The sequence below is a fragment of the Nycticebus coucang genome, chromosome Y, assembly GCF_027406575.1.
Source record: "Nycticebus coucang isolate mNycCou1 chromosome Y, mNycCou1.pri, whole genome shotgun sequence".
Classification (NCBI taxonomy): domain Eukaryota; kingdom Metazoa; phylum Chordata; class Mammalia; order Primates; family Lorisidae; genus Nycticebus; species Nycticebus coucang.
In genome coordinates, this window is record NC_069805.1 from 907,337 (window position 1) to 923,485 (window position 16,149).

Genomic DNA, 16,149 nt, shown 5'->3' on the forward strand with positions numbered 1-16,149 from the left:
CCAGCACCAAGGCACCCAAAAGGCTGGTTGGTGAAGAACAGTCCACAGGCCGTCGGCCAGGGCAGCTCAGCCTGCAAAAGTGGAGGTGAAGCCAAAAGAGGGAGTGGGGCAGGATACATCTTCAGATAAAAGTGCCCCCGAACAGAAGGAAAAAGCAGAGCAAACGGCAAATGGGCCAAGTGGCTAAGCAAGCAAGGAAGGTTTACCTGTGGGACAGTGGGAGATGTCAGCCTCATGTGGCAGAAGAGAAAGAGCTGAGCCCACCACGCCCCCGGTCTTACCAGAGCTCCTGTCGAAGCTGCTCTTGTATAAGTACAAGTTTTTCAGTAGCTCTAAAAACATCTTTAGGAGAAATCCCACCTCATTTCATTTTTTAAGTATAAACTCTTTTTAAAAAAGAGGTGATATTGTTTGCTGTTTATTTTTTGGCATATGTTTTATGTTAAGCTTTCACTGGGGTGCCAGGTTAACATTCTGTAATTAGTAGCAGGGAGAGCAGTTTTTATATCCTATAATACAAAGCATATTCAATGGCAATTTCGAGCCACCGTTCTGCATTTAATAATATGTCTTCAACAGTTTAAATTACTTTTAAATAGTCTTTTAAATTCCCAGGCTGGTTTTTTGTTTGTTTTTTGGGGTTTTTTGCAGTTTTTGGCCAGGGCTGGGTTTGAACCTGCCACCTCCAGCATATGGGGCTGGTGCCCTACCCCTTTGAGCCACAAGCGCCGCCCTCAGGCTGTTTTTAGAATTATTTCCTCGGGAAAACTGCTCCTTGATCCTGTTTCTACCTGTCAGAACTGCACGCCCTTGTGTAACATTTTTGGTCACAATAGTCAGTTTTCCTGATAATTTTGTTAATGTCCTATCAAAGATCAAACATTTGAATTTGTCATTTATATGATAATAAGCTGTGAATGACTGGGACTTACAATGTCAGCTTATCAACCTCTAAAGATATCAGTACTTTAGATTTTCTGTAAGCGATTTAAGAATTAAATACAGATTGAAAGGTCTGTTTTGATCTTCAATACAGCCAATAAAATCTCAGTTATGAAAAAAATTATTTTCCATGGTTGATCAAAAACACAAAACAAGAGAAATGATTAAAAAATAAAAATGAAAAATGATAAAAAACAATACCTCCCCCACCCCAAAGAAAGAGCTAGTGTTTTGGAACTAAATGATCAAGGAGGTATTTAAATGTTTAAGAACGTAAAGGTCTAATGCTCCTTTCATCCTTCACTAAAATGAGGGCTGGGTCACATATGGCCCCAGGATGGGAGCGGCAGATGTGGCCGGCACAAGGGGACACAGCCAAGCTAAATGATGGACAGGCCAATGAGCTGATGCTTGGGGATCAGTTCAGGTGCTAAGGGGCGTGTGGCCAGCAAAAATGTCCCAGGAGGACTCCATCAGACTGTCACTATAAGAAGATGAGGTTTGGAGGCTGTGACAATTGAGGTTAAAGCAATTCCAAATAGAAACTAAAAAGGTGCTGACCCATGCAGGAATGACGGGGGGGAGCCAGGTGGGGCGTGGAACCTGCCTCAGGCAGTTGGGAGTGGCAGCTGGCCACAGAATTCAGGCCAGCTGGTCAGGGAGCCAGACAAGGAGCATGTGCACTGTGACAAGGATCGACCACCTTCTGGGGACAAGATGAAGCTCAGAGATGTGTATCTTCATTCCAGACACAGCAAAAGTCTTGGGGTCTCAAGACTTGGCTGAGTTCTGATCATCATGCCAGCCCGGTACTCCAGAGAGCAAAGGGCAAGATGCAGCTTACAGACGGCTAAGGGAGAGCAACGCCCAGGGAGGATTATTTGAACATTGTTGGGTGTCAGAGGAATTCACAATCCAGCAGAGAAAGAAGAGTCACAAATAACCAATTCCAACACTGCCAGTTAGGACCACATTGCCTGTCAAGCCCAAATCCACCTCCGTTGCCTGCACTGTGATCGTGGAGCTGGACCCTGTGCACATTTCTCCCGTACTGGTGGGCACCTGTCAGCAGAGGGCACTGGAGCCATGCTCCTGGTGGGAGGGCTGCCTTCATCACTCCGTATGCTCGCCCCTTTACCTGCTCCTATGGAACAATGCATGGCACTCACTCCAGTGGGCAGCTTCCCACAGAATTTCCATAACACAGTCCCTTGGGAAGCTCTCCAGTGAGTTCCACAGACACCCCAGTGGGATTCCTACTGAGCTCCACCAGCAGCCAGCCAGTGGCACCCTGCTCTCCAGCTGGCAGTGGCCCCAGTGAGCTCCTCCACCCTCCACTGTCCCATCCCGTGCAGCAGAGTCATGCACACCCCAGAGAGATCCCAGTCTCCGCTCTGGAGGGCGTGGGGAATGGAATTCCAAACTTCTTCCTTCCTTGGGCATGTGGCCTCTGCCCTGGAGGGAGAACCTGCCCCCTGTATCTGCTGTTCCCATATTCTGTAGAGTTCCTTTCACCTGTGGTACTTACTAGTTAATAATTCGTGAATAATAAGCAATACCCTGATGCTAGTTAATAATTCTTTATTTTTCGGGCAAGTAAACTTTTTTACAAAGAGCACAGTGTAGATGTTTTTGGCTTGTCGGCTACACAGCCTCTGTGAGAACTGCTCAACCTTGCTCTTGCAGACAGACGAGGCAGGTGGGACTGGACCGACTCCTGACACCCGGCTCCACGTCAAGCATTCCTGTTCTGACTGCTGTGTGAATTCCGTCTCCTAACTGGATTCCGGTAGTTATAAATACCAGGAGACCAGGGCAGTCTCTCTCTCTCTCTCTCTCTCTCTCACACACACACACACACACACAGAAACCCTGGTGGTACAGAGTAGGCATGACCCCTTCATACGTGGGGCTGGAGGGCCTCAGAGGGCTTGAAAGATAGGGAGTGACCTTAAACTTAAGCCTTGCCTCAACCACCTCCTTAATGGTATGACGTGGAGAAAGTTACCTCATTTTTCTTAGTCTGAGTTTTATCACCCCAAAATGGTCGTAAGACTTGGCTGTCTTACATCTTAAGCCAACTAAGAGGATAAAAGTGAGGCAGTTAGGAAAATAAATGTCAAACTCTAAAGTACAGCACCAGATTTACAAATCACTTTATTGTTATGACCTGCTGATGTCCATGTTGTGACTGGAACCGAGGCTTCTGCTCCCTTGGGTCCGGTGACAAATGACCTGGTCTAGATTTTAACCTGAGGATACCAAAAGCGTAAGTGGTAAAGGGAAACCTCTTCACCTGCAATACTTTTATAGCTGTACAGGTAGAGTAGTTCCCAAGCCCTTTTATACAAGACAGTTTGAAATAAAAAATCCAAAACCTTATCCTGGGTGTCCTTACCATTTACTTTAAATGTAATTTAACCTTATGCTGGGTGTCTTACCATTTACTTTAAATGTCATTTAACCTAATTTAAAGTTTCCTTTTTCTCTCGTTCAGCTGCAACAGTATTATAGAAAATTCTACAAACACAGAAAGCGGCCATTTATAAACACGATGTTTTATAAAAGTTTAATCTAAGTGGATTATGTGCAAAGCAGGCCTTATTTCCTCCATTAAAAAAAACATGATTTAAACGGTTGCCGAGCAACAAATGCTGCTTTGAAATGTGCCCACAATTCCATTACTGTGTTCACAATCAAGCAAGGATTAAAAAAGGGAGCATGCACATGTCCCCAGCTGGCCCCTTTGAACATACAAAATAAATGCACAGGTGAGGTGTTGATAACACAGGAACAGTACTGAGCCACCTTGGTGAAAATGGGAACTACATTTTCCAGTATCTCTGTCCCTGTATGGCTCTCTGTTAGACCAGATCAGAAGAGGAAGCAGCCCACGGTCTGAGGGTGGAGGTGGCATGGTGGGCATTGGCCTGTGCATCACAGTCACCCGGGGCAATGGACGGGCATGGAGGTGTCTCTACCGTGTCTTCACACCCCACCGCCTCGCATCCCCTTCTTCCCAACTGGGGATTCTATGACCCATCAGCAGTGGCCTCGGCCCCCTGGGAGATGCCTGGCTCAGCCCTAGAGAGAGCCAGCCTCCCCTTCAAGCTCCTGAGAGCATCCCCTCCCCAAGAGGTTAGTGACTCGTGTGGTCCGGGACCCTCCAACTCTCCCTGTGAACCTTCTTCCACAATCACACAAGTCCTAATTCCTGCAGTAACCTCCTTCCACACAGAAAGAAGGGATCTGCCTATGTGCACGTAGCTGCCCAGAGCCAGCCTGTGAGGCCCATGTCAGAATGAGGTGCACACAGCAAAACCCCACAAACTCCAGAATGGCGGTCGCAGGTTGCGGTGCAGACATGGCCAAGTCCAAGAACCACACCACACACAACCAGTCTCGAAAATGGCACAGAAATGGCATCAAGAAACCCCGATCACAAAGATATGAATCTCTTAAGGGGGTAGATCCCAAGTTCCTGAGGAACATGCGCTTTGCCAAGAAGCACAACAAGAAGGGCCTGAAGAAGATGCAGGCCAACAATGCCAAGGCCGTGAGTGCACGTGCTGAGGCTATAAAGGCCCTTATAAAGCTCAAGGAGGTTAAGACCAAGATTCCAAAGGGTGCCAGCCGTAAACTCAGTTGACTTGCCTACATCGCCCACCCTAAGCTTGGGAAGCGTGCTCGTGCACGCATTGCCAAGGGTCTCAGGCTCTGCCGGCCAAAGGCTAAGGCCAAGGATCAGACAAAGGCCCAATCTGCTGCTTCATCTGCAGCTGCAGCTTCAGTTCCAGCTCAGGCTCCCAAAGGTGCCCAGGCCCCCACGAAGGCTCCAGAGTAGAGGCACTTGTCTGCCATGAGGACAAAAGGACTGGTGTGACCTCTAGGCTGCTGTCTGTATGGGGCTGGGGTCCTCCTGTGCTATTTGTACAAATAAACTTGAGGCAGAATTTGTTAAAAAAACAAACAAACAAAAAAAAAAACTCCAGAATGGCTATGAGGGACAAGGTGCCCATGTGGACGGTGCACCCACAACTTTTTTTTTCTTCTTTTTTTTTTTTTAAATGAGACAATCTCACTATGTCGCCCTCACAGCTCACAGCAACCTCAACCTCTTGGGCTTAAGCGATTCTCTTGCCCCAGCTTCCCTATAGGTGACTGCCACAATGCCTGGCTATTTTTTCTTTTTAATTTGTTGTCGTTGCAGTTGTCATTGTTTAGCTGGCCCAGACCAGGTTCAAACCTGCCAGCCTCACTGCATGTGGCCATCACCCTAACTACTGTGCTATGGGTGCCGAGCCACAACTTTCTTAATTGGGATTTTTTTTTTTTTTTTTTTGTAGAGACAGAGTCTCACTGTACCGCCCTCGGGTAGAGTTGCCGTGGCGTCACATGGCTCACAGCAACCTCTAACTCTTGGGCTTCCGCGATTCTCTTGCCTCAGCCTCCCGAGCAGCTGGGACTACAGGCGCCCGCCACAATGCCCGGCTATTTTTTGGTGGGATTTTTTAAAAAACACCAAACTCACCCTCTAAGCTGGGCACGTGGCTCAAGCCTGGAATCCCAGTACTTTCAAGGTGGGTGGATTGCTTGGGCTCAGGAGTTCTAGATCAGCCTGAGCAAGAGCGAGACCCCATCTCTAGTAAAAATAGAAAAATTACCCATGCACAAGTGGCATGTGCCTGTAGTTCCAGATTACTTGGGAGGCTGAGGCAGGAGGATGTCTTGAGCCCAGGAGTTTGAGGTTGCAGTGAGCTATGGCAATCTCAAAGTCTGGGCTCAAGTCTCTCTCCCCTTGCCTTTCTATGCCTGGCCACCTCTAACTATTTTTAATGGTACAGTTCAGTGGCCTTACCTATAATGATACTGTCATATAACAGATCTCTAAAACTGAAGCTGTACCCAGTGAACCACCCTCATTGCTCCTAGCAAACTTTGTTCTAAGTTCTGTCCTTACTGTGTTTGGCCATTCTAGATGTCTCATGTGGAACCCTGCAGCATATGTCCTTTGGCGACTGGCTTATTTCACACAGCAGAACATCCTCAAAGTTCGCAACGTTGCGGCACGTGACAGGAATTCTTTCCTTTTAAGCTGGATAATATTCCCTGTACATAAAGACCACATTTTCTCTACCCATTCATCTGTTGGACATTTGGACTGTTTCCTGCAACTGCAACTCTGGTATACACGGAGTGGATAACATTCATACCAGCACCATGTGTAATAGCTAAAAACTGGCTGTTTTTATCAAATGTCGAATAAATAAAACACAGACAGTCAAACAATGGAATAATGCAGACCAGGCTTCTCCTCTTCGGCACAGATGACATCGGGGCCAGATCACTGTTTGCTGAAGGGCTGTCTTGTGCTTGGAGGAATGTTAACCGTTTCCCCGGCCTCCACCCACTGGAAGCCAGGAGCACCCTCCACCCTGAGCTGTGACAACCGTGAATGTCTCCAGACACCCACATTTTCTGCAGTGCACAAAATCACCCCCCAGTGAGAACCACTGCCCCACGCCAAGCATGATGTATGCAGATGGCCATTATCGCTTGTGTGGAACAGAACCAAAAGCAAGTGACCTCTAAGGTCGCATTTAATCCCCCATTTATTGCAGCAGGAAAGAAGCAGCCACCTGCCTTACACAATGGTCTTCTCTCTGGCCTCTAGCAACAATGTAAAAGACTGGATCAGACCAGGAGGGGGCCGCTGTTTTTAATACAGCCCTTACCATCGCCATGCAAAACAAGCCTTGTACTTCTGGACAGCATCAGCCCGGCCCAGACATCACAGCCTTTGTCCTTCCTCCCTAGAGAAAGGTGTCTCTTGTCTGCAAAGCTTTGTTCACTGAGTCCCCTCTGGTTACACTGCCTACCACGCAGCTCCTGTGCACACGTTGCCTGCCTCCCCACATTTAGGCTCGAGGACACCCCTCCAGACCCCACGCCCCCACTACGGAACAACATATGCCTCTCCTGGCCTCTCTGATGCTGTGGGCACATTGCCACTCACTGTCCCTCACCCTCTGTTGACCATCACCTGCTTATGCAGAGATACAAGTCCCACATCTCTGAGGAAAAAACCCAAATCACATCTCTGTTTCTTCCCCTCCTATATGTGTGTACCAAGATTGGCCGCAAGGCACAGTGTCATTTCTGGAAGGGATGAACACAGAGGAAAAGATCAGGGAATGTGAGTGAAGTCGCTGTCCACACCCCTGCTTTCATCGCACGAGAAGGTGAAAAAGAACAAATCACAACACAGTGCTGGTCTCTCGAGTCAGTGCTAGAAGCGTCCAGGCCAGGCTAGGAGCACAGACCCAGATCCTCGCCTTTCTCAAAGAGCTTTTGAAAAGGAGTAGCCACGTCACTGAACTGACAGCTTAGACAGAGGTGACCGGAATGACTTAATTTTGCAGTTTTCAAAGTGAAAAGGCAATCTGAAAGAACTGATATGCAATCAAGAAACAGGAAAAGGAAGTGCTGGACAGGAGAACAAAGTGTCCCGCTTCTCAGAACACACGGCTGTTTATTTTCCACCGACTTTCCCATGCCAGTGCTGTTCAAAGAAACAACGCTGTACCGTTACATAATCCGATGCTGCCACTGAGCAAGGAAAGGGGGCTGTTGGGAGAGGGGGATTCGTGCCACAGCTAACCCTCCGTTCCTTGGAGTGAACTCCGAGGCCAAGGCTTCCTCTTTTTATTGGGTAAAATATGGATGCTCTCATTCCTCACTACCTTTCTTTCTGAAAAGCTCTTTTCAGGGATGTCCTTTGTCAAAGGTCTCGGCAGCAGAGCCTGACAAAGAAATTCAGGGAAAACCTGAAGCCCTGGTTGTACACACAAGTGCCTGCAGGGTCACGGCCAGTGAGGGTACACAGACCCCTGGCTGGGGATGAGTCTACAGCCCCCAGGGCAGTCGGCCTCATGGGAAGGGGCAGGGTCCTCCCTTCAGAAGGGGCAGTCGCCACCCAGCACCAAAGGGGCATAGCCACGTGGAAACAAGTGTCCAGGTCAGGCAGATTGCAAGTCTGTTTACAGCAGCTGAAAATCTGGACTCCTAGATCCCCAAATGCTGGCCATCCTTTTGGTTTTAAAACTGGGTGAGAACCCTCTCCCAACCCCCAAAATCACATCTGAGGATCCCACCCCCCTACGTCCTCTGGTTTGGGCAGTCCACACCCCACTTCCTGATACAAACATCAATCTGTGTCACTTTTGTGTTTGAATCCACAGCGCTGTGCAGCGACCCTACGCACCCAGGCAGTCTTCTTTCTGAGCCTTTTCTGTTTTCTCCTTGTCCTGGACTTTGCTAACTTGCCACCCTTTGTGTCTTCTTTTGGCCTCTCCAAAGCTCACCATTCTTTGAGGGTTTCCCTTAACCTCCAGGTCTCCATGATCCCTGACTGCATCTTTCAGAAGTGACATTACCCTCCCTCCCTCAGTAACGTCACTCTATGGTGGCCATCAGCCCTGCCCCTGGATCTGACTCCATCACAGAGACTGGAGGGGCAGTGCAGGGCAGCATGTGGCACAGGGGAGGTCTGCACAAGTCAGCTGGAGGCTTGAGGAGGGCCTCTGTCTCTGCAAAGAAAGGGGCAGAGATGTCTGGTGCCGCCCTTTCCCTTTTCTTCTGGCCTACAACAAAGACAGGATGCCCGGGGCTACCGAGGCTACTGCAACCAAGACAGAGCTGAGGCGTCATGGAGCCCAGGGCTGGCAGAGCCACTCCAGGAAGCACCGGGGGTGAGAGCACAAGTGCCCGGGAGCTGGGCACCCAGGACAGATGCTCTGTCACAGGGCTGCCTTCTCAGTCCAGAGGCCCAATGTCCACCGGAGGGGCCTGCAGCAAGGTGGTGAGGAAAACTGTGGGACTCATCCCAGAAAACATTGATATTTTAGAGTAACTGACAATTCTAAGTCCAAATTATATGTATTTTTCCTTTAAGTATTTATTAACTTAAAATTCAACACCAAATGGAATAGTTCTAAATAGCAACACTTTGCTTTTGTAATTAAAATTAAAAACTATTGCAGGGCATAATTTATTATTGTGTCTAAGATATAAGCAAAGAAGAGCTATAAAATCTGGCTGTTTTTACGTTTTTCTTTAAGGGTATGACTTATAATGGGTGGCGCCTGTGTCTCAGTGAGGAGGGCACCGGCCCCATATACCCAGGGTGGCGGGTTTGAACCCATCCCTGGCCAAATTGTAACAAAAGAAAATGGCTGGACAGTGTGACAGGCACCTGTAGTCCCAGCTACTCGGGAGGCTGAGGCAAGAGAATCGCCTAAGCCCAGGAGTTGGAGGTTGCTGTGAGGGCGTGTGACACAGACCATGGCACTACCAAGGGTGACAAAGGGAGACTGTCTCTTAAAAAAAAAAGAAAAAAAGAGTATGACATATTGCATCTGCTTGAAAATCTATCAGCCACAGGGAGTCATCACATTTCCCCTGGTCTACTGCCTGCACTCCTCCCTGACCAGGAAATATAATGCCATAACAAACTTAAAGAACAGTAAAAAACAGGGGAGTGAGGGCTCAGCACTTACAAAATCTTAGTAGTTTAAATGCAACTGGACTATAAGGAGGCAGTATTTTTCACTATGTTGAACACATTCTTCACCTCATTGGTGCTATTATTTCTCCGGGCTGAGATCATGTTAGAATCAAAGGAAAATAGCCCAACTGTTATCTAATTTGTAAGCTTCCTCTGCACGTATAAAATAGCAAAGTAGTTCAGATGTATGCCTTGCATACCGGGACAGCTCTGAACAAAACCCAGAGATTCTCTGCGGGCCTTTTCCAGCAGCCAACTCTTGATAAACACAATCTAATTTCTCAATGATATGTTTATTTCTCCTGAGTTCATTCAGAGTTTTGAAAGACAAAATGGAAACATTAAATCTTAAAAAAAAAAAAAAAAAGAAGACGACTCGTTTAAATCACTTAATCCTTCTGATACAGTAGCGCCTCAGCCACCCTGAGCAAGCAAACTGGACAGCTTTCTAGTTTTGCTGGGGGGTGGGGACAGTTGTCCCTTCTCCAGTATGACAGAATTTGATGAGACACCTACCTGTTTTTCCCAAGTTAAAAAACGAATTATCTGGGCGGCGCCTGTGGCTCAGTGAGCAGGGCACCGGCCCCATATGCCGAGGGTGGCGGGTTCAAACCCAGCTCCGGCCAAACTGCAACAAAAAAATAGCCGGGCGTTGTGGCGGGCACCTGTAGTCCCAGCTACTCGGGAGGCTGAGGCAGGAGAATCGCTGAAGCCCAGGAGTTGGAGGTTGCTGTGAGCTGTGTGATGCCACGGCACTCTACCGAGGGCAATAAAGTGAAACTCTGTCTCTACAAAAAAAAAAAAACAAAAAAAAAAAACGAATTATCCTTCAGTCTGTTGTAAACGCTAAGTATGTGCGTAGTTTTCAACGGGCAAGAATTTGCAGAGCAAGTGAAGATGGGACCGGACACTTCCACCGCCGGGTCGTGTGAGGCGAGGACGGGCTGATGGAAGATGGACTTGACTTGAGTGTTTCTTCCTGGCACAGGGCAGTTCCCACCGGCCGCAGCAGAGCAAAGCCAAATCCATTTTCAAAACTGTCAGCACCCTGTTGTTATTTACTCCGTGTCCTGTACTGTATTCCGTCCTTTTAGGGACAAAATGTGATGCCAAAGAAATATACATTATCTGTTAGGACTTGATGTGGGAATATTTGGAATTTTTATCATTGTGTTCAAAAAAATGAGGGGCACAGCAACTATTTCACATGACAGGCTATTAAAAAATTCTGTCTAAGGATTCTAAAAACAAAATAAGTATAGGGATCAGTGACAGATTCTGAACACAGCTAAAATGCCAAGCACATATTTAGATATCAAGGGCGCAATTCTAAAATGGCATGCCAGGGTGATGAGGAGATGGACTATTTATATGATTTTTAAAATAACACATTTAAACCAACAAAAACATGATTGCAAGAGGGACTTTACCTAACAAATGCAATCAGTGTAACCTGGCTTATTGTACCCTCAATGAATCCCCAAAAATTAAAAAAAAAAAATAAACTTTTTTTTGCAGTTTTTTTTCTTTGGCAGGGGCTGGGTTTGAATCCGCCACCTCCGGCATATGGGGCCGGTACCATACTCCTTTGATCCACAGGCACCGCCCTTAAAACAAATTTTTTAAAAAGAACAAATTTTTTTGCTCTCCATTAAAAAGATGCCCCCAAACATGTCTCACAGTATTACTCCTGGCATTCTTTGACATGGTTTTAACATGAAAGTCAGTAAAATTATGTGTGCCGTTTACTTGAAATCAAAATCACTGAGGGGGATTTGGCAATAAGGCCTTACCCGCATGCTTCTATTCATTCCGACCCTTATCAGTGTAATACGATGTAACTGTGCACACGACACCCCCAATCCAAACACCTCCTGTGTTGCTCAAACTTCATGTTTCACTCATGTCCTGTTTGCTTGGTTTCTGCAGAAGCTACTACAACGGAGGTTCTAAACCCCCTGTTCTTTAGCTTTCTAGCTTTGATTCCCTCTTTTTTCCTTCCCTCCCTTCTCCTCTCTCTTTTCTCTCTCCTGTTTCTCTTCCCTTCCTTCCATTTGAGAGACACGGTCTTTGCTCCGTAGCCAAGGATGGAGTGCAGTGGTACGATCATAGCTCACTATAATCTCCAACTCCTGGGCTCAAGTGTTCCTTCTGTCTCAGCCTCGTGAGCAGATAGGGCTGCAGGCACGGGCCACCAACAGCCTGCTTATTTTTATGTTTTGGAGACACGGACTCTTGCTGTCCTGTCCAGGTTAGTCTCAAACCCCTGACCTCAAGCAATCCTCCCACTGCAGCTTCCCAAAGGGCTGGGATTACAGGTGTGAGTCACCACGCTGGCCTGATTCCCACTCTTAGAAAACAACAGTGAAGTAGTTCTTTCTGAATTCTACAGAGAAGCAAATTAAGAACCATGAAAGTCAGCAAATTGATGGGCGGCGCCTATGGCTCAGTCGGTAAGGTGCTGGCCCCATGTACCGAGGGTGGCGGGTTCAAACCCGGCCCCGGCCAAACTGCAATCAAAAAATAGCCGGGCGTTGTGGCGGGCGCCTGTGGTCCCAGCTACTTGGGAGGCTCAGGCAGGAGAATCGCTTGAGCCCAGGAGTTGGAGGTTGCTGTGAGCTGTGTGACGCCACGGCACTCTACCGAGGGCCATAAAGTGAGACTCTGTCTCTACAAAAAAAAAAAAAAAAAATATATATATATATAAAAAAAAAAGAAAGTCAGCAAGTTGCTGTAGCACTTACTACGTACGTGTGACTCCACAGAACAGCAGAGCTGGAAGCAGCGAGCAACATGGCTTTGAAATGGGAGAAAGCACAGACTAACAGGACAGCAGCTGCAAGCCCTGCTGAGCTGCCTTCACTGTGTCAGATTCAATGGGGCTCCACTCGCTCAACCTGCCCTGCGTGACAACAGCCTGGGACCAGATGGGACTGCGGTCCCCTCCCACTCTCCAGGGAAGAGAGCTGTCCAGACAACCCTTCCACTTTAGGGCGCCCAAAACGTAAACGTGGATGGCCTGACAGCTGAGGGTTCCAAACCATGGCAGGTTAGAGTGGCATTTCTGCTTTTACGAGGTACAGGTCACATCTGAGATTTATTTGATAAAGACAACTTTGGTAGAATCGCTAACTTAAATCTAAGTATTCGCACTCAAAATGCAATTTATTTTATAGCAATATGTTTTGCAATAGAGTTCTCAGGAAGCTACAAGGTTAAAAAACAGACTTGTCAATTACGGCTTGCAATACAGGACTCCCATCCTCAGGTATTTAATGACACAGCACTTGACTAAAGTGTCAACAACGTACCACATTATACCCTAAAAGCTCAAACCAGACTAAAGAGCTTTGAGAAAGGCCTTGCCACAGAGGCTTTCCTTTTAAGGTGTGGGATTTGTGGTCTATTTTTTTACACTTGATGGTAGCCAAAAGGCCGAGAAGTAATTTTTTTAAAGACTATCACTTATATTTCTTCATCTAGGTGGAGGTTAAAGGTGTGGTCTGCCATCTAAACATTCAGCAATGTTTACAATTAGAATTTGAGCACTTTTCTGTACACAGATTATATCTCAAAAATTTTTATTACCCTTTCTTAAGATTTGAGTTGTGTCTCCCAAGATATGCAAAAGCGCTAACCTCCTGTGGTTGTATCCTTATTTGGAAATAGGATCCTTGCAGACATAATTACTTTAAGATGAGGTCATCCTGACACTGGCCTAGGGTCTCACACCTGTAATCCCAGCACTCAGGGAGGCTGGGAAGGGAAGATCCCTTGAGCTCAGGAGTTTGAGATCAACCTGAGCAACAGTGAAACCTGCCTCTACTAAAAATGCCTGTGGCTGGGGCGGCACCTGTGGCTCAGTCGGTAAGGCGCCGGCCCCATATACCGAGGGTGGAGGGTTCAAACCCGGCCCCGGCCGAACTGCAACAACAACAAAAAAAAATAGCTGGGCGTTGTGGCTGGTGCCTGTAGTCCCAGCTGCTTGGGAGGCTGAGGCAAGAGAATTGCTTAAGCCCAGGAGTTGGAGGTTGCTGTGAGCTGTGTGATGCCACGGCACTCTACCCAGGGCCATAAAGTGAAACTCTGTCTCTACAAAAAAAAAAAAAAAAAATGCCTGTAGCTCAAAGGAGTAGGGCGCTGGCCCCAAATGCCAGAGGTGGTGGGTTCAAACCCAGCCCTGGCCAAAAACTGCAAAAAATAATAATTAATTAATTAATTAAAAAATAAATAAATGGCCAAGCATCATGCTGGGTACCTGCAGTCCCAGCTACTCGAGAGGCTGAGGCAGGAGGATCATTTCAGTCCAGGAGTTTGAAGTTGCTGGGAGCAAGGCTGATACCACAGCACTCTAGCCTGGGGTGACAGAGTGAGACTCTTGTCTCGGGGGGGAAAAAAAAAAAAAAGAAAGAGGTTGTCCTGGATTAGGGTGGACCCAATCCATGGCTAGCACTGACGTAACAGGAGGGAAATCTGGACACGGATGTACAGAAGAGCTGTGCGGAGGCAGACTGAAGTGATGCGTGACAAGGTACGCCCGCAGTCACAGAATGCGGAAATGGCACAGAAGGTGCCTCTCCAGAGCCTTCAGAAGGAGCTCCTGGCTTCCACACACCTTTCCTGGGTGTCTTTACCACGAGACGCTAAATTTCTGTATTCTAAGCTGCTTGGATTGTGGTACTTTGTTAGGACAGCCCTAGGAAACTAATGAACTGTCCCTTCGCTACAAGGAAAAAGCTGCCAACAAGAGCACAAACTCAGATAGGTTGCTCACTAAGGGCTCCAGAACAGAGCCAGGCTGCCCGAGCCCCACAGCAGGGCCCAGCTGGGGCTGGTGGGGTGCCTGCCCCTCCACAGATGCTTCTGGACCCTGCAACCAGCAGGAAAGACCGAGGCTTCCGCATGAGCTGGGGGGTGGGGGGGTTGGCAGGCATGCAATACGTCTACATAAAATTCTTTCCTGTAAGAAGCTACAACCCCAGGGTGGTAGAAGGCCTGGTCTTTCCAGACTGTTGTAATTGGATACCGGGGAAGGCTGGGTGAGGCAGACAGTAGGTCTACTCAACCATCCACTATCCTGCGCTTGTGTAGACAGGGCACCACTGACTGAAGAAAGAGGGTACATTTCCAGCTTTCCCCAGAGACACACACACACACACACATTAGGGGCCGACTGTACCCTTTCTGGGCCTCAGCTTCCTGATTCATAAAATAATCAGCTCAACCCTATTTTTAATATCTTTTAGCTTAGAAGATTTGTCACTATAATTATATACTCATGTTAATTGGGGGTCAATGCAAGTCTTTACAATTTCAATTCATGTATGGATAAGGTGTGAGGGGTGTCCAGGGGGAAACTGGGCACAACATAAAACGGAAAGGCTTCAGCTGCCCCAGCTCAGGGATGACCTTCAAGGTGGGGATGGCAGTAAAAATTAAGCCTTAAATGTCATGAAGACCGAGCAAAAAGCTAGAGTAGCCCCAGCAGGGAAACTCCTACAGGTGGCTCAGGAATCAGAAGGCCATACCTTTAGCACCCGCCACCCTGCCAAAGGAGAAAAGTAGAGGGACAGTGCTTCCTAAAAGCAAAGCATGAGGGGGAAAACTAGCCAATTAACCATTCCAGTAATCTAAGCTTCGGCCAAATGTGTTGCTCAAGGTTTTTCAGACTACCATGTAAACCTTTTCACGGGCAGTCACCTCCTCCAAAGCGAGTGACATGCTCGGCCAGCCCCGAGCCATGCTCTGCACCCAGCACCTTCCGTCAGCTCTTCGGAGACTGCTTTTAAGCAGCACGCCCTTCCTACTGGACCGTGACTCTTCATAGGAGCAGAACCAGGGAGTGACAGGCCCCTCTCCTATCACAGTGAATTCCTGTTAACCCAAAACTAGAAGCTGAAGGATAAAACAGACTTCAGCCACCTGGGGAACATCCCTGGCTGTAAGTAAAATTCCTGTCTACAGGGTCAATGACTGATTAACAGAGTTTTACTACATCAAAAAGTTTTGAACTTTGTATCTTTACAATAGCAAGAGAGGGGTGCCCTCACAAAGCAAGAGCTGAAAACGGACAACGTCAGGGATCTTTGTGGCATGTGTCTTGACCGTCTGTACGTCAATATCCTGGTGGTGACAGTGTTGCCACACTGCTGCAACAGGCTGACGTCGGGGGAAACTGGGTACAGGGTCCATCCATATCCCTGTGTTCTCACAACTGCACATGAATCTATAATGGTCTCAAAATAAAAAGTTTAATAAAGAAAGAAAAACAACAAGACTGGCAAGGAGGTGTGAGGTGCCCCTGATTCTACTAGGGACAATAAGCATCTTGTGAGAGGCAGGGGCCCTCCTGCCAAGACTCGTAACACAGGGAACAGCTCACTCTATAAGGACACGGATACCACAGGGAAGGTCACAAGAACCAGGAAGCTAAACACCAATAGCCCTGGACCACGGTGTGACTGTGAGGAGATGAAGAGCTCTCCCTAGCAGGCCAATAGGCCACTAACTCACTTCATAACCTGAAGCCACTTTTTTTTTGTATGACTAGACAAAGAAGCTGGGCGAGGTGGCTCACACCTGTAATCCCAGCACCGTGGGAGGCTGAAGAAGGTGCTAGCTCTCTGGGAGGTCAAAGGAGG

At 47.7% G+C, this 16,149-nt stretch overlaps 2 protein-coding genes across 2 annotated transcripts in view; one reads left to right on the plus strand and one right to left on the minus strand.

Annotated features, from left to right (window-relative positions):
• The window catches only part of LOC128579082 (protein Shroom2-like), a 181,957-nt gene that overhangs the window by 118,714 nt on the left and 47,094 nt on the right, over positions 1-16,149 (minus strand). The gene's annotated exons all lie outside the window — the stretch shown is intronic.
• On the plus strand, positions 4,294-4,888 carry LOC128579083 (60S ribosomal protein L29). The gene has a single exon (XM_053581358.1). It carries the CDS (start codon positions 4,307-4,309, stop codon positions 4,589-4,591), a length of 285 nt encoding a protein of 94 aa, XP_053437333.1. The 5' UTR covers positions 4,294-4,306; the 3' UTR covers positions 4,592-4,888.